Raw genomic sequence first — 27,853 nt, 5'->3', positions numbered from 1 at the left:
GATCAGAACATCATCAAGATAGACTTGCTTGTTTCGTGACGGGACATCCACGAGCACTTGCTCCATGAGCCTTTCGAATGTGGCCGGGGCGTCGCATAGCCCGAACGGCATGACTGTGAATTGCCACAGTCCAGAACCAGTCGTGAAGGCTGTCTTTGGCCGGGCCTCCGGCGACAGTGGCACCTGCCAATAACCACTCCTTAAATCAAGAGAGGAGAACCAGGCGGAACCTCTGATTCCATCCATGAGGTCACAGTCTTTGACTGTGACCTCATTCACCGGTCTGAAGTCGACACAAATGCGCCACCCTGGATTAATTTTCTTTGGTACCATTACCACAGGTGACACCCATGAGCTGTTTGAAGGTTCAGTCACTCCAGCTGCTCTCATTTCCGCCACACACTGTTCAGCTGCCGCCTGTTTATGCAATGGTATGCGACGTGGGCGCTGACGAATTGGATACGCTGTGCCTGTGTCAATCTCATGCTGGATTAAGTGGGTCCTACCCAGATCAGAAGGTGAAGTGGCAAAAATGGATCGGAACTCATACAGCAAATCCCATAACTGCTGTTGCTGCTCTGCGGACAGCCCCTCTACTACTCTCCAGCACAGTCTCAATAGTTTCCTCTTGGGTTGTTGGGCTTTGTGAGATACCACATGTGATGCTACCATCCCCAGTTGCATTGTTGGCGGCAAGTTCGCCAGTCAGGCACAATTGGGGGTCTGAGTTGAGTAGTTTTAATGGAAGAGACTTTAATGGAAGAATGTCACCTGTGGACAGAGGTATCAAATCTAATTGGCCTTCATCTCGCACCACATCCACACATGGAAGAGCTGTCAGTTCCTGGGAGTGGGAGTCCGTCGAAATGGTGTTTGGCTGTGGACCCTGAGAGGAAACTATTTGTGGTGGCTCTGGTCGAACCACAATCTCACTTGGAGACTCAGGGAGCTCTGGACATAGATCTGCCGGACATACTGTGGTGCCAGTGTCCGGTGGCAGTCTGACAGATGTGCTGGGTGTCTGGACTGACTTACACCGATCATCATCACATATCAGGGATAGTGGGGGACCATCCATGCATGTCACTGTCCTCTGTCCCACATCCAACACCATCTTGGTGTCCTTCATAAAGTCAAAACCCAGCAGGCACTCCTCCTGAATTTCTGCCACCCACATTATGTAAGGAAAAGTCTGTTTCCCCAGCTGGATATCGACTGTGCAATGGCCCAGCATGGCTGATTAGTCCCCGGTTACCGTGATGAGGGGCCGTACTGTTGAGCACCACTGGAGGTCCTCCGGGAGCATGTCTGGCCATATGATTGTCACTGTTGAACCAGAGTCCACGAGCGTACACACTGGTTTCCCATTAATCAGGGACCACACCCGTGACACTTTAGGTCCTGAAAGGGGGGATGCAGGGCCCATTACCTCAACACAGTTATTCATAACGGCTGAGTGCATGGAAGGTGCATGACCAGGAGCGGAGTATCTTTCCTCACCTCCACTCCCCACCCTGTTTCCCGACAGCTGGCGTTGGGCAGGTGGCATAGGATCGTTGAGTTCAGGGCAATGGTACTGAATGGCTACATCTCCAACAAGTCTGCGCCTGCGAGTCTGATGGACCCCTGTAATCTTGAGGTCTCGGGGTTCTTGGGACGTCCCGTTGTGGAGAGGGGGAATAGAGGGGCCGGGGGCGAGAAGGCTGTGGGGTTTTCACATTCCAGCTCTCTGCAAAGATCTGTTCCACCTCCTGTGCGTGCTCCAGTGTCCCTTCCCAAGATAAGGGGTTGCTAAGTCACACCTGCTCCCGCAGTTTGTCAGGTGTCAGCCCACTGATAAAAGCTTCCTTTGTAAGGATGAACATCTGCTCCTCACTGAACTCTGGAAATGCTTTGCGGGCTAGGTGACGTAGCTCAGCTGCATAGACCCCCAATTTCTCACCTTCCCGGCGTGTTCTCTCATTACAGTTTTTCTCAATTGTTTACACGCAATTTTGAAAACAGGGCTCCTTTTTTCAAAATATTCACACAATTATCCAAACACCACACTCAATTTGCATAACTCCTAGATTGTTTGCAAAATGACACACTTCAGTCAAAACATATACACTTCAGTCAAAACATATACACATATTTATAAAAATGCTGTTTTGTTTTCATCTCACTAACACAGTCTTCAAATGATCAGACACTATTGCAGTCAGTTACACACTACAGTGATCAATACAAAATACATTTGTAAAAACCCCTATTTTACTAAATAGCTGGTCTAGGGCTAGACTTTTTTGCCAGACAATTTTATGTAAGGGATAATTTAGATGACAAAAAGATATTGTCAAACCCACAACATTCTTCGTGATTACTTTGAGGTATACAGAGAAAGTACACAAATACAACAAACAAACACAACACTGATTGCAGACTGCTGCAGACTGAAAATATTTATTTCTTACCATACTCAGTTACAGTAACAGATCAACAATGAAAATCAGAACAAAATAGTAGTTTTTCTTACTACTGTAAAGTGTAGACAAATAAAAATTCCTCTATTGGGTTTAGGAAGGGGGAGTATGGTGGAAGGTATAAAACTGCAAATTCAAGGTGCTCATGGAACCAATTGTGGACCAGAGCAGATCGATGGAAAGATACATTGTCCCAAACGACAATGTACTGCATGTGGTCCACTTGGTTTACAGTAAGCACCTGTGTGCTTCCACACCAGGTGGATGTGATTATCCAATTCGTTCATTAGTGTGGTTGTTAGTAAGCAGGGGCTTTGTAATGAGAAGGAAGTAACATCACAATCCTTATCTGTGTCTAAGGTGTGATAATGCGTGTAGAGTTTTGCAAATCACTGTGTGTAATGTTTTGCAAAAAGTGTGAAGCTGAGTCTGTGCTTATTGTTGTGCAACTATGGACAGGTGTTTTGCTTCTTGAGTGTAAAGAGCTGTTAATTGTGTGAAAATTTTCATTTTAGTGCGTAAACAACTGTAAAAAACTGTAAACAGTCGCCTGGCGGTTGACTTACTGGTGGAATCACCAAACTGTCTTTCTATGGCCCATGCTATAGCTAGGGGATCAGTCATGTCCATCTCTGAGAGGTCTAAAAGAAACCCTCTAGCCTCTCCCTCAAGAGCCGCAGCCAACTGGACCACACTGTCAGTCTTGTCCCACTGATTGGCTCTTGCTATTAGCTGGAATTGCGCCCAGTATGTCTCCCAATCAGTAGAGCCATCGTATCGCCCTGCTTTCACTTGGCCTTTCGTCTGATGAGTTGTAGCTGTATTAGCTGGGGAGGCACCAGCTATAGCTGCAGCGAGGGCTTGTGCAAGAGCAGTGGTCAGCAGTGCAGTAGAGTCTGGGGAGGACACTCGACCGGAGTGAGGGGGGTCGTTGGAGGTACAGCCAGTCCGACCTGCCACAGGGTTGTAGTAATCCCATTGGGTGCCGCTAGCTTTATCCCCGATCTGTCCTGGTGTGAGCGAGCTCATGTAATTAGCATGGCTGGTTGCAGAGCTATCATCACCATCTGGAGCCGTGGTTTGGGTGGCTGGAGTCATCGGACCGTGGTTCACACCTCTAGGGCTCATGTAGTTAGTCTGGTTAGCTGCTATGCTAACAGTCTCCAGTTGCGAAATCATAGCATCCTGGTAGCTACCTCCCTCAGCCGATGGGCTATCCAACCCAGGCCAAGGTATCTGTGCACATTCAGCCTGTGAGCTAGCTGGTTCAAACTGGGATGGGGCAGGAATATTTTGATTCGGAGGCAACACTTTGTCAGTATCTTGCAGTGAGGGTTGCATAGTAGGAAACTCAGAGTCACATCTTTGGTTACCAGCTCTGCTGTGCTGTTCAACCATCTCAGCATAACTTGCTTTCAGCCACTGCTTGAACATTTCCCTCTCAGTTTCTTGCTGAGCATGACTTGAATGCATCATCCTCCCTTTCTGAGCTTGACTTGAATGCATCATTTCTTCCTGATCTGCACTTGAACGCAGCTCCATTTCTTTCTGATCTTGACATGAATGCACTTCCGTTTCTTCTTGAGCTGCACATGAACGCACCGTCATTTCTCTTTGAGCATGACGCTGCCGCTCCTCGCTCCCCTCCGTCCCTCTTGACGGAGGTGGAGTTTGCCATCCACTTGCTTCCATCTAGCTACCGGAGATGCAGGGTAAATCCAGCACTTCTGACACCAGTGTGGCGTTGTGGGGTAGCTAGGTGGGTAGAGGAAGGACGAGGAGGAGGCGATGTTGCAGTTTGCTAGCTCAACAGAGCCCCGATTTATTCCCTTGCCGTAGCAACAGCTACCCCGAGGTTGAGGTGTCCCCGGAAAACAACGAAACAGGATCTCTAACTCTCTGAACTGCTGCTCCTTCCATCACTATGCCGCCAACCAGTCCGGCAGCCTGCCGCTCTCCCTCCAATCCCCTCTGTCGTGAACTGTCGTAACTTACCCCCAACATTCCTTACCCCTCCCCAGAACAACTTATCAGCAAATACCCCTACGGTGGACACCTCCCTCAATAGAAATAATGTAAACAACACAAATAATAACAGTCACTATATACCCAGTGTTACAATATGTTATAGTTTCTGGGTTTCTCCAGCATAAGAAAATTACTTTAGTAAATATATATGCTCCAAATAATGGGCAAGTTGAGTTCTTGGCCGATTTAACTATACTTTTATCAAAGTTTATGGTGATGATTTTAATTTGGTTAAGAACACTCTGTTAGATTGCTCGAGGTGGCCACTTCCATCAGATGTTGGTCTTTCCGCTGCCGTTGAGGAATTACAGAAGGTGTTGGGTGTAACTGATGTATGGAGATGTGTGAATCCACTCTCCCGTGAGTAAACTTTTTTTCGAAAGTACATAACGCGTATTCTAGGATTGATTACTTGCGCTTATCAAACCCATTAATTGAAAATGTGATGAATTCCGAGATCCACAATATATTGATTTCAGATCACGCTCCGATATCATTCTCACCTTCTTTTAATGTACATTAAACAAAACAGCGGAGGTTGAATAACATGTTGTCACAGGATGAGACATTTGTTTCATTTATAAATGAGAGAATTGCAGAATTTTTTGAGTTAAATCTGCAGTCCGTTATATCAATAAAGACCGCATGGGAGACTTTTAAAGCCACCTGTAGAGATTGGTGTATCAGCTATGCCTCTGCAAAACAAAAGAAAGATGTCAAAGGAAAAACAAGCTAATGATGGAGCTGAAAAACCTAGAAATGCAACACATGAAATATCCTAGCGATCATGGATTGAAAAATAAGATGTTACTCACTAGAACAGAACTATAATCAATTATACACAAAGAAACTTCAGCTGCATTATACAAACTTATAAAAAAACATTTTGAATCTGGTGATAAAGCTGGGAAAATACTAGCGTTGAGATTGAAACAATTGGAGAGTAACTCCTCGATTATCTCAATACATGATTGTAGTGGATCTGTGGTATATGAACAAAATCAAATAAACAATGCTTTTCGAGAATATTACTCACAATTAACTCACATATTTATGAGTGTAAATATGATCCAAATGTGATAGATGATTTTCTTGGTAACACTTACATCCCGCAGCTGAAAGATGAAGATAAGGACTATCTCGAGACGGATGTCCGTGAGATGGAGGTTAAAACAGTCATAAAAATGTTTTCCACTGCAAGCACCAGGCCAGGATGGGTTTAGTATATATTTTTACAGATGCTTTCAGGATGCTTTGGCTCCCATTCTAACATTATTGTATAAGGACGTCATTGCCACTCAGTCCATAACCCCTAGCATGAATGCAGCAATTATATCCGTACTACCCAAACCAGACAAAGATCATTCACAAATGGGAAATTTTCGTCCCCTTAGCTTATTAAACGATTATTATTGGCAGAAGTATAAAAATAGTAAAAATAAATAAATAAAAAAAAAAAAATTAAAAAAAATCCCCATCCAAATAAAGGTAGCACGGGGACCTAGCTGCTTGTGCGTGGTTGCCGAAGCTCGCCCTGCAGGGTTTGGTGTCAGGGTAGGACCTATTTGACCCAGACCCTTCACTGTTGGGGCGGGTTGGAGGCGACCCGGCGTGAGTATCTGGATGCCGTATCTGCAGTTTGCTCCATTGACAGCTTGCTCCATTGACAAGTACAAAATAAATATGTTTGTGTGTATGTATGTGTGTATATGTAGTATATGCATGTGTATGTGAATGTATGTGCATGTGTCAGCATGTATATCAATTCAATCAATCAATTTTATTTATAAAGCCCAATATCACAAATCACAATTTGCCTCACAGGGCTTTACAGCATACAACATCCCTCTGTCCTTTGGACCCTCACAGCAGATAAGGAAAAACTCCCCAAAAAAACCCTTTACCGGGGAAAAAAAACAGTAGAAACCTCAGGAAGAGCAACTGAGGAGGGATCCCTCTTCCAGGATGGACAGACGTGCAATAGATGTCATACAGAACAAATCAACATGATACAGTAATCCCTATGACACAATGAGACAGAAAGAGAGAGAGACAGAGAGACAGAGAGATGCAGGACAGACGGTAATGACAGTAGCTTACAACAACATTAATGAAAGTAATAATATTATAATTAGTAATAATATATTAATATCTGATAGTATACATATGTGACAATAATCATATGTGTAATAATAACAGTAGAAGTATGACTAATGATAACAGCAGCAGCAGGAGGCATCTGGCAGGACCACGGCAGCAGCACAACCACACACGTCGCACCATCCAGGCACCGCTGCGATATGAGTTAATCTGAGAGACAGTGGAGCACAAAGGCTCCGGAGAAGAAGCCGAGTTAGTGACATCCAGAATGGCCGAGTTAACAAGATACAGTAATAGGACATGAGAGAGAGAGAGAGAGAGAGAGAGAGAGAGAGAGAGAAGGTGCCCGGTGTATTATAGGGGGTCCTCCGGCAGACTAGGCCTACGGCAGCCTAACTAGGGGCTGGTACAAGGCAAGCCTGAGCCAGCCCTAACTATAAGCTTTATCAAAGAGGAAAGTCTTAAGTCTAGTCTTAAATGTGGAGACGGTGTCTGCCTCCCAGACCGCAACAGGAAGATGATTCCACAGGAGAGGAGCCTGATAGCTGAAGGCTCTGGCTCCTGATCTACTTTTGGAGACTTTAGGGACCAAGAGTAACCCTGCGTTCTCAGAGCGCAGAGTTCTGGTGGGATAATAAGGCACTATGAGCTCTCTAAGATATGACGGAGTTTGACCATTTAGATCTTTATAAGTTAACAGTAGGATTTTAAATTCAATTCTGGATTTTACAGGGAGCCAGTGCAGAGAAGCTAAAACAGGAGAAATATGATCTCGTTTCTTAGTTCCTGTTAGTACACGTGCTGCTGCATTCTGAATTAGCTGGAGAGTTTTTAAGGACTTACTAGAGGTACCTGATAATAGAGAGTTACAGTAATCCAGCCTTGAGGTAACAAAAGTGTGGACCAATTTTTCTGCATCTTTTCGGGTCAGGATAGGCCTAATTTTCGCAATATTACACAGATGAAAAAATGCAGTCCGTGAGGTTTGTTTTAAATGAGAATTAAAAGACAGATCTTGATCAAATATTACTCCGAGGTTTCTTACGGTAGTGCTAGAGGCCAGAGCAATGCCATTGAGAGAAACCAGGTCATCAGATAAAGAGTCTCTGAGTTGTTTGGGGCCAAGAACAATAACTAAGTCTTATCTGAATTTAACATCAGGAAGTTGGTGCTCATCCAGGTTTTTATGTCTTTAAGACAATTATTAAGTTTAGTTAATTGATTACTTTCTTCTGGCTTCATAGATAAATACAACTGTGTATCATCCGCATAACAATGGAAATTTACAGAGTGATTTCTAATGATGTTACCTAAAGGAAGCATATATAGAGTAAATAGGATTGGTCCGAGCACAGAACCTTGCGGAACTCCAAAACAAACTTTAGTACATAAGGACGATTCATTATGAACGTGAACAAACTGAAAATGATCAGATAAATAAGATTTAAACCAGCTTAGTGCAGAACCATTTAGGCCAATTAAGTGTTCCAGTCTCTGTAGCAGAATTCAATGGTCAATAGTGTCAAACGCCGCACTAAGATCTAATAAAACAAGTACAGAGACGAGTCCTTTGTCTGAAGCAATCAGAAGGTCATTTGTAATTTTAACTAGTGCTGTCTCAGTGCTATGATGCACTCTAAATCCTGACTGAAATTCCTCAAATAAATTATTATCACGAAGAAAATCACACAGCTGGTCTGCAACTACTTTCTCAAGGATCTTTGACATAAAGGGAAGATTAGATATTGGTCTATAGTTGGCTAACACCTCTGGATCCAGGGTGGGCTTTTTTAGGAGAGGTTTAATTACAGCTGCCTTAAAAGACTGTGGTACATAGCCTGTTAATAAGGATATATTGATCATATCTAATATATGAATGTTAACTAAAGGAAAGACCTCCTTAAGTAGCCTAGTTGGGATGGGGTCTAAGAGACACGTTGATGATTTAGATGAAGAAATCACTGCAGTCAATTCTTGAAGAGAAATTGGGGAGAAGCAATCTAAATATATATTAGGTCTTACAGCTGTGTTTGAGGTTAGATAGGTACTATCTGAGGACAGGAGGTCATGAATTTTGCCTCTAATAGTTAGAATTTTGTCATTAAAAAAGCTCATAAAATCATTACTGCTAAGGGCTAAAGGGATACAAGGCTCAATAGAGCTGTGACTCTCAGTTAGCCTGGCTACAGTGCTGAAAAGAAACCTGGGGTTATTCTTGTTTTCTTCTATTAATGCTGAGTAATAGTTTGCTCTGGCATTGCGGAGGCCCTCTTATACATTTTGAGACTGTCTGCCCAGATTAAACGAGATTATTCCAGTTTGGTTAATCGCCAATTCCTTTCAAGTTTTCAATATTTGTTTTAACTTACGGGTTTGAGAGTTACACCAAGGCGAATTTTCTTTGCTTTGTTATCTTCTTTTTAAGAGGAGCTACAGAGTCGAGTGTTGTTACTTGGCGAGCCTCAGCGCTATCGACAAGATGATCAATTTGAGAGAGCTTAAAGTCGGCACGGGAAACCTCTGTTACTGAAGGACTTGGTATTGAATTTAACGACGGAGTAATCATTTCCTTAAAATTTTGCGTCAGCACTATCTGATAAACATCTAGTATAGTAACTGTTGCTGAGTGGCGTGTAATTGAGTAAAAAGAAATCAAAAGTAATCAAATAATGATCCGTTAGCGAGGGATTCTGTGGAAAGACTGTTAGGTTATGTGTACATATGCATGTGTATATATATATATATATATATATATATATATATATGTAAGTAAAGAAACCCAAATGGTTTCACTGGCTTGGAGGTCAGCATGTTACCTGCATGATGTAAATGCATAAGTCGTCTGCTCTGTACCCTGTTGGCACTGGTTCTGTTGAGGTGGGGCTCAGCGGTGGATAAGTCTCAGCATCACAGAACCAGGCCACCCCCTCTGTTGTCTTGTGCGTCTAGTGTTTGTGATTGTATTATTATTATTGTTGTTGTTTTTGTGATATTGTATGGTGTACTGCTTGTCTGTTTTTTTTTTTGCTTGTTTGCTTGTTTGTTTGTTTTTTCCTCCACTGTGATTGTGTTTTTGTGCTGCACATTGATGTCTGCTTATTGTACACTGTCTGTTTATTGTCAATAAAATTTAAAAAAAAAAAAAAAGATAACTTAAGCTAAATAACAGCAGCAACTTACGTTTGGGGTCGCCTGTTCAAGTCCCCGTCCACACCAAAATATGGAGCGTGGACTGGTAGCTGGAGAGGTGCCAGTTCACCTCCTGGGCACTGCCGAGGTGCCCCTGAGCAAGGCACCGAACCCCCCCAACCGCTCAGAGTGCCTGTCATGGGCAGCCCCACTCTGACATCTTTCCACTTAGTGCATGTGTGTGTTCGGACCTGTGTGTAATTGACAACAGAGTGAAAAAATTGAATTTCCCCTCAGGGATTAATAAAGTATGTGTGTGTCTGGGAAGGCTTGTTGGTGTGTCTCATATTAGTAAATGTTGTTTGTGTCTGTTTGTCAGACACTATAAAGTCAAGATGTCCTATCAGTTTCTGGCTTTCCCACGAGTAAACCCGCAAATGTGCAATCATGTGTTCTGAGTCTCATTTATTCTTATTTATTTCACATCTCTCTCTGAGCTGTAATGGTGTTCATATGGTAATACATAGGTCTATTCTTGAGTTAGTGTGACAGACCGTTTAAAAGGACAGTGTCAGTGCTGTAGTGGTTTCTGGTAAGGTGGATTACAGAAGAGGAAGTGGGTATATGCTCTCCTGTATATTCCAATGGCTTTTTGGCTGACAGGTGGGTATACTGTAAACGACTAGAAAAACGAACCCTCCACTACCTGCGTATACCCTCCACTACACCCCATGGAGGAGATTTATTTAACTTAGAAGGCATTCAAGTATAATCACTAGTTTCTTAGCTTTAAAGAAACAAAAATAACCAACCAGGCACTATTTTGTCAGCGTACAAATGCTACTTATCTAACTTCCATTATTCAAATTATATCCATAGATTCTCTGAAAGCCTGCACTACGACTTTCTCCCTCTTCATCTTATCTCCTGTGGCTTACTTTATTGTGGTCTCAAGAGCGTCTGGTACTGTGGGACCTGCAAGCACCAAATCAGTGCTGCTGAGTATCCTTACTGCGTTTCTTCGGAAATTTACCTGTCAAGCCCACACCCTTTTAACAGTTACAGGCCTACCTATTATTTAAATGACTATTTCACAATATTTCTCAGGAACTCTGGAAGTTGTTTGGACAAACATGGATTGTGTCCAACAAGGAAACAAAAAGCAACAGATCTCCTTTGATCTTGTGCTCACACAACTGAGATATGCAGTTAGTTCCCATGGAAAGCAAATAGGCTTTAGGGCAGATTTAAGGTGGGTAACCTACTTCAATTGTGTACCAGGCTGCCCCACCACATCCTGCAGTCTAAGAGATGGGAGTGTAAAGCAGTGGAGGTTAGGCTGAGGTTTTTGTGCATCATCTTATTCACATTTTATGCTTGAAAAGATTTCAGGCCATCTGGAAATCACAGAGGGTCAGTCCCCTGCAGCCTTGCTTCTGGCTCAGTGCTCTAATGAATCCATTTACAGTGGTGGATGAAGTACCTGAAAGTCATACTCAGTAAAAGTAAAGGTATCTTAAAATACTGTGGTGGAAGTTAAAGTCACCTATTATATTACTATAGTTATATAATAGGTGACATTACTATACACACCAATCAGTCAAAACATTAAAACCACTGACAGATGACATAAACAATACTGACCATCTCGTTACAATACCATGCTCTGCTGGGAAACCTTTGGTCCTGGCATTCATGTGGATGCCACTTGAAGCACTTCAGTCATCTAAACACTGCAGCAGACCAAGTACCCCCCTCATGGCAATAACACTCCTATGGCAGTGGCCCCCTCCAGCAGAGCATGCACCATGCCTCACCACAGACAATGTTCAGAAATTGCCTGAGGAACATGACAAAGAGTGCAAGGCATCAACCTGGCCTCCAAATTCCCCAGATCCCAATCTGACTAAGCATCCATGGGATGTGCCAGTGCCCCACCTCACATCTGACAGGTCAGGGGGGGACTAGGTCCTCAGCGCTGGGTGGGTGCTGCATGTCAAGTGGTATCCACAACAGTGGTGGCTGCTGGTCTTTCAAACAGGGGAAGCTCACATTAAGTTCACATCATAACATTTGTCATATTGTAGCGAGGCAGTAACTTATAAAAGGAACATTTAATTGAAGGTGTTTTTCAACCACACTCAATCCATAGAACCACCAGATGGGTTTAAACTGTGTACAAATGGTGAAAATGAGCCATATGATTTATGGAAATACGAAACTCCGGACGGCACGACAGGGAGGTCGCGTTTGAAAACTGGTGATAGCTGCTGACGTTTGAACATCATAGTCATGATGTTAAAATAAACAATAAGAAAACATTGAGTGAGCTGAATTTATCAAAAAAGCTGAATATTTCTTAGCTTATGGAAAGTGAATATTTTGGTGATACATGGTTTTCACATGGCAGCAACAAGGTGCATGGATTGTTACACACACATCAATGCAGGTCTCAAAACAGTCCAAAATATGAGCTGTTAAAATTGTATGACTGGTAGGTCTCCAGAGACAAAGTTACAGAATAGATGCATTATTTGGCAATACTGATTTTGAACCTGCCAGGATTATATTCCCTGTTATTTCAGCAAAAATGAAGGTTATATATAGTACATATTCAATGAAAATGCATGTATTGTATGTATGTAAAATACTGAGTCAAGATAACCTTGGCTGAATAACAGGAACTAGCAGTTTAAGTACTGGATAGCCCCTTTGAGTTCAAATTATATTCAGAGATTCTATGAAAGCCTGCACTACAACTTTCCCCCTCTTCATCGTATCTCCTGCGACTTTCTTTCTTGTGGTCTCAAGAGCCTCTGGTGTTGCAGGGACTGCAAGCCAAGGTAACCCTGAGGATCTAGGCCAAGGACTCTCGATCTCTTTGAGCTGGCATTTAGACTGCAAGACCAAAATCAGTGCTGTTGACATCCACAGTGTAGAGGAGCATCATTACTATTTCTGTGGTAAATTAATCTGTCAGGCCTTCACCTTTTTACAGTAATCCCTATTATGTAATGACTATATCCCAACATCTCTAAGGAACTCTGGAAGTTGTTTGAACTGCTGTAAAATTTGTCCAACTAGGATTGCAACTCTATGAGATTTACAATCAGACTTTTTTTGTTTTGTTTTGTTTTTTTTTAAATTAAAGCTGTTGCTACAAAAGAACATTGGGTGAGTTGTTGATTTTGTCAGTTGAAACCTGACTTATCAGTGTCTTAAAACTGGGTGCAAGAGGGCTGGCAAACCAAGAGCCTCTGGCTGGGAGCAGCAATTTTAGATGACCAGTACTGGATATTCTAATGTATGTATATTTTCCATGTTATAGAAGTTGGTTGCTATCATGTCACAGTTGTTGACTCCAATAAATCTGCATAAACTGTATTGGCATTTGATTTCACATTTTTAGTTGACTTTGATGGTCTCAGATTTTCATGGTGGAAAAAAACTGTTATCATTATTTTAATTATCTTCCTGTCTTTTTGCAGGTAGCTATAGTTATTGTTCATACATGTCCAACATGTCATCAGCAGAGCTGGCTGTTAACTATTACTGCCAGACACTCCCACAAAACTGTGCATATAAAAAGAGGAATCAGAGGGGATAACTTTCATCAAACAAGCAGTTCATCAAAGGAACTTCTTGATCTCATTGACAGGTGAGAGATGCTTTATGAGAGACACATTTAATATTAGTTATAATAATATGCCAATGTCATTGTGATACCAGTATTTTCAAGCTGTTTTGCACTCAGGTTCATCTAGTTACAGTTAACCCTATCAGTGTTGAGAGGGCTTATTATTATTTTCTCTCCACACCAGGTTTCCTCTGTTTGCTGGAGTGAAATGGCGGATTATGAAGTGACTGTGTACAATGACGAGCATGCCTTTGCTGGCACTAGAAACAGGGTCTTCATTAAGCTGGTGGGCACAAATGGGGAGAGCAAACGCACGTGGCTCCACACCTATATGGGGCTGTTAAACATTGACAAACTACCGGTACGTTGAAAATGTCCCTTTCTGTACATAAACATCTAACATGCTTCCTTAACTTTACCTGTATAAAAAAAGAGAGGCTCAGGCTCAGGTGGGCCATAACAGGATATGTGCTGCTCTGCAAATCTTCAACCTGCAGCCACAAAAGTGACGAAAACAACAGAAGATCACCAAAATGAGCTTTAAAAAAGTATTTTATGCAGTGCACATATTGCACAGAGGTTGTGTTTTCTCCACACTTCTACATTCAGTAATATTTGCTAAGTATCATTAATTATTAGTTCATGGTTATCAAATAGACTTTTTCTTCATCCCTTGAAATGTTCGTGAACCATCTCTCATCATTCCAGGTGAAGTGCCCCGTCTCCATTGGAAAGCTGATTTTGATAGAGCTAGACAAACAGCACTTCCTAGTCGAAGACTCTTGGTTCCCTGCCAAGGTGGTAGTGAAATCCCCCGAGGGAGACACCTACAACTTTCCCATCTACAGCTGGATCAGTGACAGTGAGGTGCACCGCTTCAGAGAGGGAACAGGTTTGTGGAAGTGTACTTTTTTGACATCCTGTATGTTGTTCACTGATTATATGAGATACAAGAAGGACAAGTTTTGCAAGGAGGATAATAAGGAGGCTGGAATAAATTTATGAAAACATACTGTATATATTCAGGATTTTGAACCTTATTTTGGTTCTTTCTTTGAGCTCTGAGAGACTTTGAAGACTATTCTCGTGCCATTCAATTTGGAGCAAGAGCTGGAGACTCAAGACAAAGAGTATCGGTGAGAGCTCAGGGTTTATTCACATTTTAACTTCCTGCAGCCCAAAAATAACATGCATCCAAACCACCCCCACCTTTACCTTTTGAATATATTTCTGATATATAATGATGAATTAATAACCACATGACATTGTTACTGTACACCTGCCAGAGTTTATTAAAATATATTATACTATCACACATTTTGCAAAATTGCAATATTGAATATGTGACTACTATTTAATACCTGTGTACTCTGAATCAAAACTGCACATACACTGGTAGACTATCCAAAGTTCATCACCTCCTTACCCAGCTGGGATGCGTATGCGCAGGGAATACCCGACTGCATGAAGGCAGATAGTTTTTTTGATCTGCCTGCAGATATCCGCTTCTCCTTCACCAAGGACGTAGAGTTTGTGTACACTCTAGAGTCAGGGTAAAGTCCTCAAATTCTGTTAGGTATCTATATATCTGTGAAACTATATACCAGCCTATCAAACAGAATCATAATAAAGTTAGTATTTGCTTTTATTTTCTAGGCTGATTGAGCTGGAACTAGAGGGACTGGCTAATTCCAGGGAGAAATGGCTTCATGTTGCTGCTATCAGTCAGGTCTTCCCAGAGAGACGGACTGACATATCAGGTACTATCATGGTAGTTTGATTGAATAGTTAATTCTGTATGTACAATAATAATGCTAATAATAATCTTTATTAACATTTTACATCTTATTGTCACTTTATCTTATTTTATCTTTATTGTAGCTAGTTTCATTGCTGAACTGACCTGTTCTCCTGTCCAAATACATTTCACTGAACCTTTGGCCCTGTTGATCTACAGAGGACTAATAAAGAGAATCTGAAACTGATCTGAAACCTTTCCAAACAAAGCAACAAAGTTCTTTGTTACCAAAACAAGTAATAAAGTAATAAAATCCAAACACAAGATATAAAACAAGATGAAATAATTACCATGTCACCAAAGAAAAAGCCATCAGATAAAAAGAGAATTCTGAGTAACACATTGTTCACAATTGTCTAGTCTTACATGAAGTGTACCATTAAGATGATGACAGAGGTTGACCAAGATTTTCTAGCCTAAAGTTTAAAACTCACTGGAAGTTCCATTCTTTTTCCAGACCATGTCCAGCAGCACTGGAGGGATGATGATCTTTTTGGCTACCAGTTTCTAAATGGTGCCAACCCCATGGTGATCAAACGCTGTTCAGCTCTGCCTGATAAATTTCCTGTCACTGACGACATGGTCTTCCCCAGTGGTCAGTTCAGCTTGGCAGAGGAGATGAAGGTGATTGTCTTGACCTTGACTGATCTTAGTATTTACACATGATAAATTTGGAACTGCGTGTTGTACTTACATTTTCACTTAGTTTATGTACTTTTCCACACTGTATGCATGTAAGTCACATCATTTTTTTATCCTCACTAAAACAGAAAGGCAACATATTCCTGTGTGACTACAAGCATTTGGATGGACTGAAAGCAAACACCAACATTGTAACGAAGCAGTACTTGGCAGCTCCCCTCGTCCTGCTCCACAAAACACCTGAGGACAAGCTGATGCCAATTGCTATTCAGGTGAGAGTAACACTCAAATATGGCTAACAGCCAAGATGTAAGAGTGTTGATTTAACTAAGTTGAAGCTTTACATATAACTTTTCTAAAATAAGTTTTCACATTTGCTGAAACTGTCACTATATCTTGAACATGTCAGCTATAAGGAAATATGGGAAGGGGCCACAATCTAGTAGGATTTACATTAGCAGTGATTATGTGTTTTGCGCATCTGATCGCTGTCAGATGGACTGCACCATTTCACAAAATCTGAGGGGGGTGGGAGTATCAGATGGCACATTGAAATATGTTTTAATGATAACAATACATATATGTATCATGTAAATACAAATAACCTGTAATGTCAGTGATATAAGTCGGTAAGTTGTACTTGATCCCATGTAATTTCCCTCCCTTTCTTCTTCTGTGGCCTTTTCCACTGCTTTCTTAACTGTCTCCTTTCCTTAACTAACTTCTCTATTTCTCTTTGCCGCCTAGACTTACCTGATAGTACCCTCTCACCCATCTTTCTCTCATACACCCCAAACCTCTCTACACCATATGAATACATTATATCTCCCATCTTTTCTAACTTTTTATTGAATTTCCTCTAAGCCTGCTTAAGATTGCTGAAAATCCATTGTTTGCTGTCATTTGCCCTAGGCCATCTAACTCTAACCTTTTGCTCCATGGTTCTCTCTTTGACTGGCCTGCTATCCTCAGTGTCACCTGCATCCCCTCTTACTACCTCCTCCTCCTCCTCCTCAGTGGCAGTGTTACTGATATCCTGTGAACTGTGGTTTTCTATCTGTCACTGGATTTCATCCAACTGACTCGGCTGACTTCTTAGGAAGTACTGATGAATGTGGCTACTCTGCCCTTTCTTTGCCACATACTTCTTCTTTCCCTGATGAGTTCTGAGGCCTTTTATTGATGTTACTTTCTGCCAGCCACAATGACTAACCTGAAGCATCTTGCTCTCGACTGTGCTATGAAGTCACTATGCAAGGAGCAGCAGTTCATTTTTTCCTGCCTGAGCATGTGCCATGTACAAAAGTTCCTCCAATAGCCACATCCAGGGCTGACAGTTGAGTCTGACAAAGAGAAGTCAAGTCAATGTTATTTACATGACACACTAGTATTAATGTATGTAAGACTGATAAGAGTGTAGTTGCCGTTCTCATGTTGACCCTGTGCTCCGACCTGTGCATCAATAAAAATATGAATTTTCCTTTAAGGGGCCAACAAAGTATTAAACTGAAAAGCAGATTAAACTTATAGTAAATAGGTGAATATACAATTACATAAAATTCTTAAACATTGACCACTACTGGCATTACTGGTATTGGATATACTGAATTAAATAAACCACACCTCCTTCCTTCTCCTGCAGCTGAAGCAGACTCCAGCACATAACAACCCCATCTTCCTTCCTACTGATTCTGAGTACGACTGGTTGACGGCCAAGATTTTTGTGAGAAGTGCAGATTTCAACGTGCATCAACTCAGCTCTCACCTGCTGCACACTCATCTGCTGGCTGAAGTGTTTGCAGTGTCACTGCTGCGCAACGTGCCCATGGTGCATCCACTGTACAAGGTAACTGAGGGGAGAATACTGAACCTACTGTAGTTGTAGGTTTTCATGCTGTAGTTTTTTGTTTGTTTTTTTTCATTTTGCTGATTTTTGTATCTTCCTAAGTTGACAAATCATAATGTTTTAGTGTGTATATAAAATTTTAAGTATTTCTCACAACTAAATTGTAAAGTAACATCAAAATTACTGACTTGGTTAACATGTAATAGTGTTATCAATCAATCAATCAATTTTATTTATAAAGCCCAATATCACAAATCACAATTTGCATCAGAGGGCTTTACAGCATACGACATCCCTCTATCCTTTGGACCCTTACAGCGGATAAGGAAAAACTCCCCCCCAAAAAAACCTTTAATGGGGTAAAAAATGGTAGAAACCTCAGGAAGAGCAACTGAGGAGGGATCCCTCTTCCAGGATGGACAGATGTGCAATAGATGACGTACAGAACAGATCAACATAATACATTTGCAGTAATCCATATGACAAAATGATACATACACAGACACAGAGAGAGATGCAGGGCAGACAGTAATGATACTAGCAACAACAATATTAATTTAAGTAATATCATTATAACAATAATTACAGTAATTGTGGTACAATATGATGTAAGTATGTATTAATATATGATAGTATATGTATGTGACAATAATCATATGTGTATAATAGGGCTGTCAAAAAAAGTTGAAAAGAAAATGAAAAAAAAATTTGAAGTTCAAAATATATTTGAATATATTTTTTTTTATAATTTCGAACCTAAATTTGATCATTCGATTATCATTAATAATTCATTAATACTGCATGATGCATGTTGGTTGCGTCTGCATGCAGCGGATAACTAGCCCAGCCGTTCCGCAACAGACACGCATCCAGTGGAATTCCGGCAAGAGACAGAGGGAGAGGCACCAACGGAGGAACCCTGCTGTACCAACACCACCCACTGCGCTGTCTGCGATGTGTGACCTGTTCGGGGAGACATATAGGGAGAGTGTTGCACCTGCTGCCTCCCTGCCTACGCTTTTTGAAGAAGAGATGAAACGTTACCAGAATGAGCCACCACTACGAGCCTACCAGGATCCACTCTTGTGGTGGAAAACTACAGGCCCACTGAAGTATCCAAACATTGCGGTCAGATGTTTTCATCCATTTCAGAGTGTCACGTTCATATTTCGCCAGCAGTAAGCAGCTTATTTTTTGTAAAAAATAAATAAATAAATAAAATAAAATAAAATAAAATAAAATAAAATAAAATAAAATAAAATAATTATAATAATAAATTTGAATATTATTCGAACTCTACTAAATTAATTCAAAAATATTTGAACTCAACTTCATGGTGCTTTTGACAGCCCTAGTGTATAATAACAGTAGAAGTATGATTAATAATAACAGTAGTAGTAGGAGGCATCAGGCAGGACCACGGCAGCAGCACAACCACATCACATAAGGTAACCTGTCACACGGTGGAGCACAAAGGCTCCAGAGCAGAAGCCAAGTTACGGAGATGCAGCAACAGGATGTGGATGTTGGTGAAGGAGAGAGAGAGAGAAGATGCAAGGTGCATGTAGTATCTGACGTGCCACATGTTATGTGATGACCAGGGTCTTATATGATCAGTTAGGGGCCTAGGTCAAGATTTTATCATGGCTTAGGTCAAGGATAGATAAGCTAGGTGAAAGGTTGGATTCCATCTAGATTGTCTCTCTGTGACTTGTCAGATTTTGTCTCAAAGTTCATCAAAACAACCAACCTATATACAGTATGCAGGGTAAATTGAGCCGTTAGGCAGAGCTGTTCATATTCGCTTCGAAATCTCTCTCAGGCTTCCTAGGTGCTTGATTTGATGCTGTACTTCTTGTAATAAACCTTTTTATATACAAGCAAGACGGTGTCAGTGGAGTGTCCTTCATCATCTTCACATCATCGCTATTTAATAAACAACATGCATTATAGGAGGCGTATTATAGGGGGTCCCCCAGCAGACTGGGTCTATGTCAGCCTGACTAGGGGCTGATCCAAAACAGACCTGAGCCATCCCTAACTATAAGCTTTATCAAAAAGGAAAGTCTTAAGTCTAGTCTTAAATGTGGAGACAGTGTCTGCCTCCCGGATCGCAACAGGAAGATTATTCCACAGGAGAGGAGCCTGATAGCTGACCTGACCATACCTGACCATTTAGAGCTTTGTAAGTTTGGAGTGAGATTTTAAATTCAATTCTGGATTTTACAGGAGCCAGTGCAGAGAAGCTAAAACAGGAGAAATGTGATCTTGTTTCTTCGTTCATGTCAGTCTGCATGCCGCTGCATTCTGGATTAGCTGGAGAGGTTTCAAAGATGTATTAGAGCTGATAATAGGGCAATTGCAGTAATCCAGCCCAGAGGTAACGAAAGCATGGACCAATTTTATTCTGCATCTTTTTGTGACAGGATAGGCCTTATTTTTGCAATATTATGCAGATGAAAGAACGCAGTCTGTGAGGTTTGTTTTAAATGGGAGTTAAAAGGCAAATCTTTATCAAATATTACTTTTCTCATGCTAATGAGAGAATGTAATGCAAGAGGCCAGAGCAATGCCATCCAGAGAAACTATATCATCAGACAAAGAGTTTCTGAGGTGTTTGGGTCCAAGAACAATAACTTCAATTTTGTCTGAATTTAACATAAGGAAATTGGAGCTCATCCAGGTTTTTATGTCTTTAAGGCATTTTTTATGTTTAGTCACTTGATCTGTTCCTTCTGGCTTTATCAGTAGATATAATTCTGTATCATCTGCATAACAATGATTGTCAACAAAATGTGACTTCTAATGATGTTACCTGAGGAAAGCATATATAAAGTGAATAGAATTGGTCCGAGCACAGAACCCTGTGGAACTCCAAAACAAACTTTGGTATGTAAAGATGATGCATCATGAAAATGAACAAACTGAAATTTATTGGATAAATACGATTTAAACCAGCATAGTGCAAAACCTTTAAGGAAAATTAAATCTTACAGTCTCTGTAGCAGAATTTGATGGTCAGTTGTGTCAAATACGGCACTAAGAGCTAGTAAAACAAGTACAGAGACAAGTCCTTTGTCTGAGGCAGTAATTTTAACTAGTGCTGTCTCAGTGCTATGATGCACTCTAAATCCTGACTGAAATTTTTCAAATAAATTATTATCATGGAGAAAATCACACAGCTGGTCTACTACTTTCTCAAGGATCTTTGAAAGAAAGGGAAGATTAGATATTGGTCTATAGTTGGCAAACACCTCAGGATCCAGGGTGGGCATTTTTGGAAGGGGTTTAATTACAGCTGCCTTAAAGGACCATGGTGCATAGCCTCTTAGTAAAGATATATTGATCATGTCTAATATGTAAGTGTTAACTAAGGGTAAGACTAACAGATTTTTCTCTTTCCCTCAGCTCCTCATACCTCACACTCGCGACACTTTGCAGATCAACTACTTAGCTCGAAATCGTCTCATATCTGAGACTGGAGTTTTTTCAGAGGTACCAAAAGACCAACACACTCAGTAGACCATTACCGAAACAATGTTGTTGTTGTTGTTGTTGTTGTTGTTTTTCTCAATATCATCGACAGTATTTGTCTCTAACTATACTCCTGACATATCTGACTGTCTGCTAGTTTGCAGCCTCTGGTGGAGAGGGTTTGGTGACACTCCTGCAGAGATCAATGTCCTCAGTGACCTACAGCTCCCTCTGCTTACCAGACGACATCGCTGAGCGTGGGCTGAAGGACGTGCCAAACTTCTACTACAGGGATGATGGACTCAAGCTTTGGGATATCATCCACAGGTAGTATAGTTGTCCTGATACAGGAAAATAAGAGCCCAAATCCTGCCTTCACCACTGACTAGCTTTTGTTCTCTTATGTAACTCAATTGGTTTCTCAAAACAGATTTCTTTAATCATGACCATGGTATAGCAAGAAATAGTACAATGTGTACATCAGTAAAGTTTTGAGGTGCTGGTAGGCATATATTTAAACTTTAAAGCCAGGCTCAAAATGTTTCCCTCTGCTTCCTGTCTTTAAGCTAAACTAAGCTAATAACCATCTGTCTGTAGTTCCATACTTAATGCATTATCATACTGATCTTGTCATCTAACTCTTGACAAGAAAGTTAACTGGCAAATTCCCAAAAATGTCAAACTATCCCTTTAAAGTTGTAGGATCCACTGTGTTGAATACTGTATCAAAGTCTTAAAGCAACACAATGGAGTTTTTGAGCCCTCAAAATATATATCCAAGATCATTGTGATGGTACATCAACTCACAGTAGGTTGGATGACACGTCTGTCATTGCTTCACAGTGTCTGTTTCGCTTGCACTGGCACTATGCAGTTTCGGGGTTCGGGTAGGAACCCGGACACAAAAAGGAAAACAACATTTGGCTACTTTACGGCATACGTCATATCCCCCTCCTCTCTTTAGAGTAGTGTAGCCGAACCGAGGTGAACGAAGTTAGACGTGGTTGTCATGGTTGAAGCAACAAAGAAAAGGAAGAAGGTGAAGGTGTTGCCCGAGGAGACAAAAAAATGAAAATGGGAGAGCAATAAAACAAGAGCTCGAACAAGGATTAATATTGGCCCGGCTTTCACGTGCTGGTGAGAGCTGAAAGAGGAGGAGGGATGCCCGACCGATGGTGACCTGGCGCTGTTACTGCTGTTCCCTCTACTTAGGAGACTCACTGTCTGCAGGTCGGCTGCCTCAGGTACATTTTCAGATAAAGTGTTAGCCTACATACAGACAGCTTTCATTTTAGTTTGTCTTTAACACTTTGCTGTTAGCACCACGAGCGCAATGTGCTCGTGTCGACCACGATCGTAAATCATAATAGCGGTGAATAAGAGACTGCTGACAGAGCAGATTGAAATATGGCTGTCTACATGCTGATCACGTGTATTGATAGAGTATTGGCTTGGCTGGCACAGGTTTTATCGGACTTACTTACAGTAACAAGCGTAGTTGGCGTTAACTAGAGTAATCTTAAAGTTATATTCCCTTCATCTGCACCACGGCCTCTCTGCTGTTGTCTGACTTCACTCTGTTGAGTTTGTGTGTGCACGGGCGCACGCTGTGAGGAGTAGGTCAGCCCTGACATGCAAAGAACAACTCATATCTGAGTTTTGAAAATGAATAAATAAATAAAGCAATTGGCCTAATCGTGTAGGTACAAAATGCTATAAGGGGGAGCCACAGGTATAGCCTCAAGGCTATACCTGTGAGGTAAAAAGCGCAATCCTACATTGTGTTGCTTTAAAAAGAACAGAACTGATCATTTTAAAGAGATGGCCATTAAATTGTCTTATAAAAGAGTTATGCTTTACTCCTGCAGTATGTATGGAAAAAAAACTAGGAATGTGTTTTACAGAACTTATTCATATTTCTCAAAGGTTTGTGCAGGAAGTGCTCGGCTTCTACTACAAGAATGATGATGAGGTCAAGAAAGACAGTGAACTGCAGAAGTGGATTTTGGACATTTTTGAACATGGATTTCTTTCCCGAGAAGGCACAGGTGGGCTTAAAAGAAAAGCTTTATCTTGATGATGAGAGATGTGCACATTTACATCTTAAATTAAATTATCATGATGCAAACATATATTTAATCATCTAGATGAATTTAATTAATGCAGTTTATTTCCTCTAATTCTCAGGAATTCCACAGCGCTTTACCACAGTGGCTGAGATGGTCAAGTTTGTCACCATGGTGATCTTCACTTGCTCAGCACAACACGCGGCTGTCAACAGTGGACAGGTGAAGCTTTTTCATTTCCAGAGATTATCAGATATAATGTTGCTATTTTTGTGGGATGGTTGATGAGGCTTTAGTCTTTTTTTTGAACTGGGGAAAGATGGATCCCAGAAACAACTCTACAGCCATGCTAAGAGATCTGTTGGACTGTACTTAGCACAGTGATGCTTCAAACTAAATTCAACAAATGTTAACATATTACCAATGGCAATGCTAACAATGCAGATGTAAACAGGTGACATGTTTACTATGATCAAAATCTTAGCTTACCATTTTAACATCTGAACATTTACTGATGATTTACTGACACAAAGTACAGGTGAGGCTGATGCGCATGTCATTGGTTTTGAAGGTATTTGGCCATAAACCAAAGTATAGGATTAATAAAATTTTGATTTCATGATGGCGCTGGACAATCTGTCAGAGGATCATCAAAGTTATCACAGTTAATCCTGGGGTCAACATAAAAGTCTGAACCAAATTTAATGGTGATCCAGCAAAAAGTTGTCAAGACATTTCTCTGAAAACCAAAAATGTTAACCTTGTGGTGGCGCTAGAGAAAAAGTCAGGTTAAGTTATTAGGATTCATGCTCTGGGGACCATGAAAGTCTGTAAAAATTTTCCTTACATCTAATAGCTGCTGAAATATTTAAGCATGGATCAAAGTGGTGGATCGACTGACCAACAGACTGATATGGCCTGGCTTCAAAGAGTATGAGTCAGTCATCTGCCAATCATTCATTCATTCAATCATTGCAGTATGACTATGGAGGCTGGATGCCCAACACTCCCACCACCCTGTACCGTCCTCCACCAACCAAAAAGGGGACAACAAGCGAGGCCACGATGCTGCAGACATTACCTGACAAGGGCACGACAGCCAATGCAATGGCTGCCTTGTGGTTACTCAGCAAACAATCCTCTGACTTTGTAAGTGAACAAAACCTCGGAAAAATGTAATTACATAAAACACATTTATGTTGAAGTTGTGTAAAGAAGATTAATATGTCATTACAGCAAAAATACCCTCTTTGACCCATTAAAAAACCTGCCTGCTTCCTACAACTTTACATTAATTTGCCTGCAGTCCACAATTGATAAACATTTGAATCATTTAAATGCACCTTTAATCTCATCAGGTCCCTCTTGGCCACTACCCATCCAAGCGTTTCTTTGAGAAGATTCCCTGCGACCTGATAAAGGCTTTTCAAGGAGAGCTTCAAGTGTTAAGTGCACACATCAAAATCAGAAACATGAGTCTGAAGATCCCATACACATACCTGGATCCAGAGAAGATAGAAAATAGTGTGGCCATTTGAATATCAGAAGGTGTGACCCTCTCAGCTGTTGGCCAAATACAGCTTCATATTCACAAAAGTGATAAAGTAAAAAACTGCATGCTCTGTTTTTAACTGGTACTATGGTGGAAGGAAGCTACTGCATGTGATCATTTTACACTGATTTTTATATAACCTTATTGATTTAACTGTGAGGAAAATGTGGTTTAAATCATAATCTACATCTTAAATCTTCTTAGTATGTCGGTGAATATGCATGGTCTTTTATCAAAATCAGTTACTGTGGGGAAAAATATTATTTTGCATTAAGATTGTAACACTTTAGAAGCAAACTGTGCCTTATGACTCATTGTCATAATGAAGTATAAATAAATGTAGGTAGCAATGTTTTGCTTGATTTACTGCATGCTCTGTATCTGTATGTTAGAAAAATACGCGAGTACTAGAGGACAAAACTTTTAAGTGAATTGTGTCTCTTTCATCTCGTGTGAAAAACAAGTACTTGTCACTCAGACCAAAGTCTGCTCAGTTTCATAGAGGACAGGAGGTTCCTGTAACCACAGAAAGAGACAGTGCTTCAATGATCTTGTGTTCCATGAGGGATGTGCTTCTTTCTGTCCTTGTCCTTGTTTTACACTTTTTATAAAAACAATTTCCCTCAGTTACAAAAGTTAAATACAAAAAGTGAAGCTGCTGCATTGACAAGTTACAGTATAAACACATGTATCATCCACAAACAAAATGTGACAATCTGCATGTGCTGTAGAAGGGAAAACAAACATGGTGCATATTAATGTAAAAATTAATTTGGCTGATTTGTCATTGGATAATCACAGCAAAGCCCGAATTAAACACAGTGCCAAACACATTTGACTTAGCACATTTAGATGTCAGTTCATGTTAATGTGTGTGTGTGAATTAATCCATTTAATACTTTCTCTGGGTGGTGATTTTTGATCAATACTTTCTACTGTCACTAAGGTCTACTGTAAACTTCACCAAAATAAAGTACTGGTTAAGTCTACACATGAGGCGTCTGAGAGATCATTTATCATTTACTGGAGGGGACACTCAAAAACAAAACTGAATTTATGAATATATGGACCAATAAAGATTCTGAGTCTCACAGGGAGAGAATTGAAAAGTGGGAAGAAGAGAGTCAGTGAGTAATAAACTGACACTATTTTGCTTCATGGTTGTTATTAGCATGACTGGGCTGATACACTGATAATTTGCTGGCCAAACTGTAAATGGTAAAGGCTGGTGCCTTTATTTGAAGGAGTAACGTCGGTAAAGAGGGTGGTGCACTTCTTATTTGTTTAGTACATGGTTGACACATCGTTCGTCTATATTTCATTAAAATAATAATAATATAATTCCTATTGTGATTGAAAATAAGTGACGTAATCAGGGGCGCTACCAGGGGTTCTGGGCCCCATGTAAAGATATAACATTAGGCCCCACCACCACAGGCTATGTAAAGCCTGTGCAAATACGGTGACCACACCTCCAGAACCAGTGTTGTAGTTAAGGATGTATGCAAGTATGCAGGGTATACCCACTTCTTTTTCTCTGTTCACAGTATACCCATCTAATCAGTCAAAAAGTGAATGGAATATATAGGACAGTCTACCCTCCTCCTCTTTGGTAACCTACCCATCTACCCCGTAGTGCACACCTCATCAACCACTATGCCACTGTCCAGAACCCAATCGACCCATTCGAAGCTTCAAACAGCTCTACCTTTGCCATACTGTATTTTTTACTCCATTACATGTACTACTATTTAATTTACTACTTCATTATTTATCTACCCAGTAGTACACAAAGTATCTAAAATTGGCTCCACACTGAAAAATTACGACATTAAAATACTTTTATATGCAAACAGATTCACATATTTTACCATACCCGTTTATAGAAATAATCTTCCTGTGGTTATGATACTTTGAAAGGTGTCATTCTGCAAGAGTACTTTTTACTTTTTATACTTTAAGTACATTTTGCTGATAATGCTTATAAACTTTTAATTACGCAACATTTTGAATGCAGGACCTATTCTTGTAATCAAGTATTTTTAGACTGTGATAAATTTACTTTTACTAAGGGTTCTTTCAGACCTACAGTTTGCTTGCTTGGTCCAAATCAGGGACTAATTTTGTTAAAAAATTGCATGATTGCCTAGAGCTGGTTTGCCTTCTAACGGCAGCATTTAAACCAGATAGTCAGACCAGATAAAATGCTTTTATGGGTAAAATTTCCATGTAGAAAAAATCCGGGAAGTAAACAAAACATTGAAGAAGAGTACACTTGCAAGATAAATGTGACACTTTCTAATGTCACAATGGAGGGACAACTACGCAAATTGATTTTAGCGCTGGTCATCGTGGACTATATTACTGTCATTGTTCATTTTAGTCAAACCATACAGTTTGAAAACGCGCAGCTCCAACTAGAAAACATTGGATGATGCATTGGATGTGCTGAATGTGCATATTAAGGCAGCACAGGAGGAGGTGCACATTAGTAATCCTCCAGGACTGTAACATGCTCATGTTTAACCCAAACAATGTGTCATGTGACTGCAGTTGGTTCAGATCGAGGTTGGAAGACGTTCTCGCCACAAACGAAACACACCAGAGTTCGTTTGTATCCGCACCAAGACCACCTCTTTAAGAAGGTGTCAGTCTAGTTGTTTTGGTGCGCACCCCAGTGCAACTACTGTGTTCACACCTGCCCAAATGAACCGCACTTAGGGGCCAAACAAACTTGAGTTCAATTGAACCGAACAGGGCAGGTGTGAGAACACCCTTAAGTAAAAAAAGAAAAAGTATGAGACTCAGAACACAATGACAATCTTATCTGGCATACTAAATAATATGGTAGTATGGCGTACAAACACGTTTTATTCAGTAGGTGGCAGTGTTGCACATTTCATTCACTGTGGTTGAGGTGAGCTGATGTTTCAGGGCATCAGTTTTGGCAGAAATGAAGCTCTGGCAAAAGTTCAGTCAGGAGATAATACTTTTTCATGCTTAGGCTGTAACTTTCTTTCTCATCCTGCCATTCACTCCTTGCATGCATGCTCACTGTCAATCTCTTGTTGTTCGTATTTGAGGCTGTCAATAGATCTCTCCGTCAGCATATCATCTTA

At 40.8% G+C, this 27,853-nt stretch overlaps 1 protein-coding gene across 2 annotated transcripts in view; it reads left to right on the top strand.

Moving 5' to 3' along the window:
• The window catches only part of LOC125884274 (hydroperoxide isomerase ALOXE3-like), an 89,609-nt gene that overhangs the window by 46,949 nt on the left and 14,807 nt on the right, over nucleotides 1–27,853 (top strand). Inside the window, exons 20-21 of one of the 2 annotated variants that reach the window (XM_049569176.1) lie at nucleotides 24,161–24,331; nucleotides 24,541–25,012. The exons of the other annotated variant lie outside the window; for it this stretch is intronic. Coding sequence (XP_049425133.1) covers nucleotides 24,161–24,331; nucleotides 24,541–24,720 — 351 coding nt within the window. The 3' untranslated portion in view covers nucleotides 24,721–25,012. Of the gene's footprint in view, nucleotides 1–24,160; nucleotides 24,332–24,540; nucleotides 25,013–27,853 lie in introns of those variants that run through there. 2 annotated transcript variants of the gene reach the window in all.

Source organism: Epinephelus fuscoguttatus, linkage group LG3 (genome assembly GCF_011397635.1).
Source record: "Epinephelus fuscoguttatus linkage group LG3, E.fuscoguttatus.final_Chr_v1".
Taxonomy (NCBI): Eukaryota; Metazoa; Chordata; class Actinopteri; order Perciformes; family Serranidae; genus Epinephelus; species Epinephelus fuscoguttatus.
The sequence above is the reverse complement of the archived record's forward strand: the minus strand, read 5'-3'. Positions and strand labels throughout refer to the sequence as shown.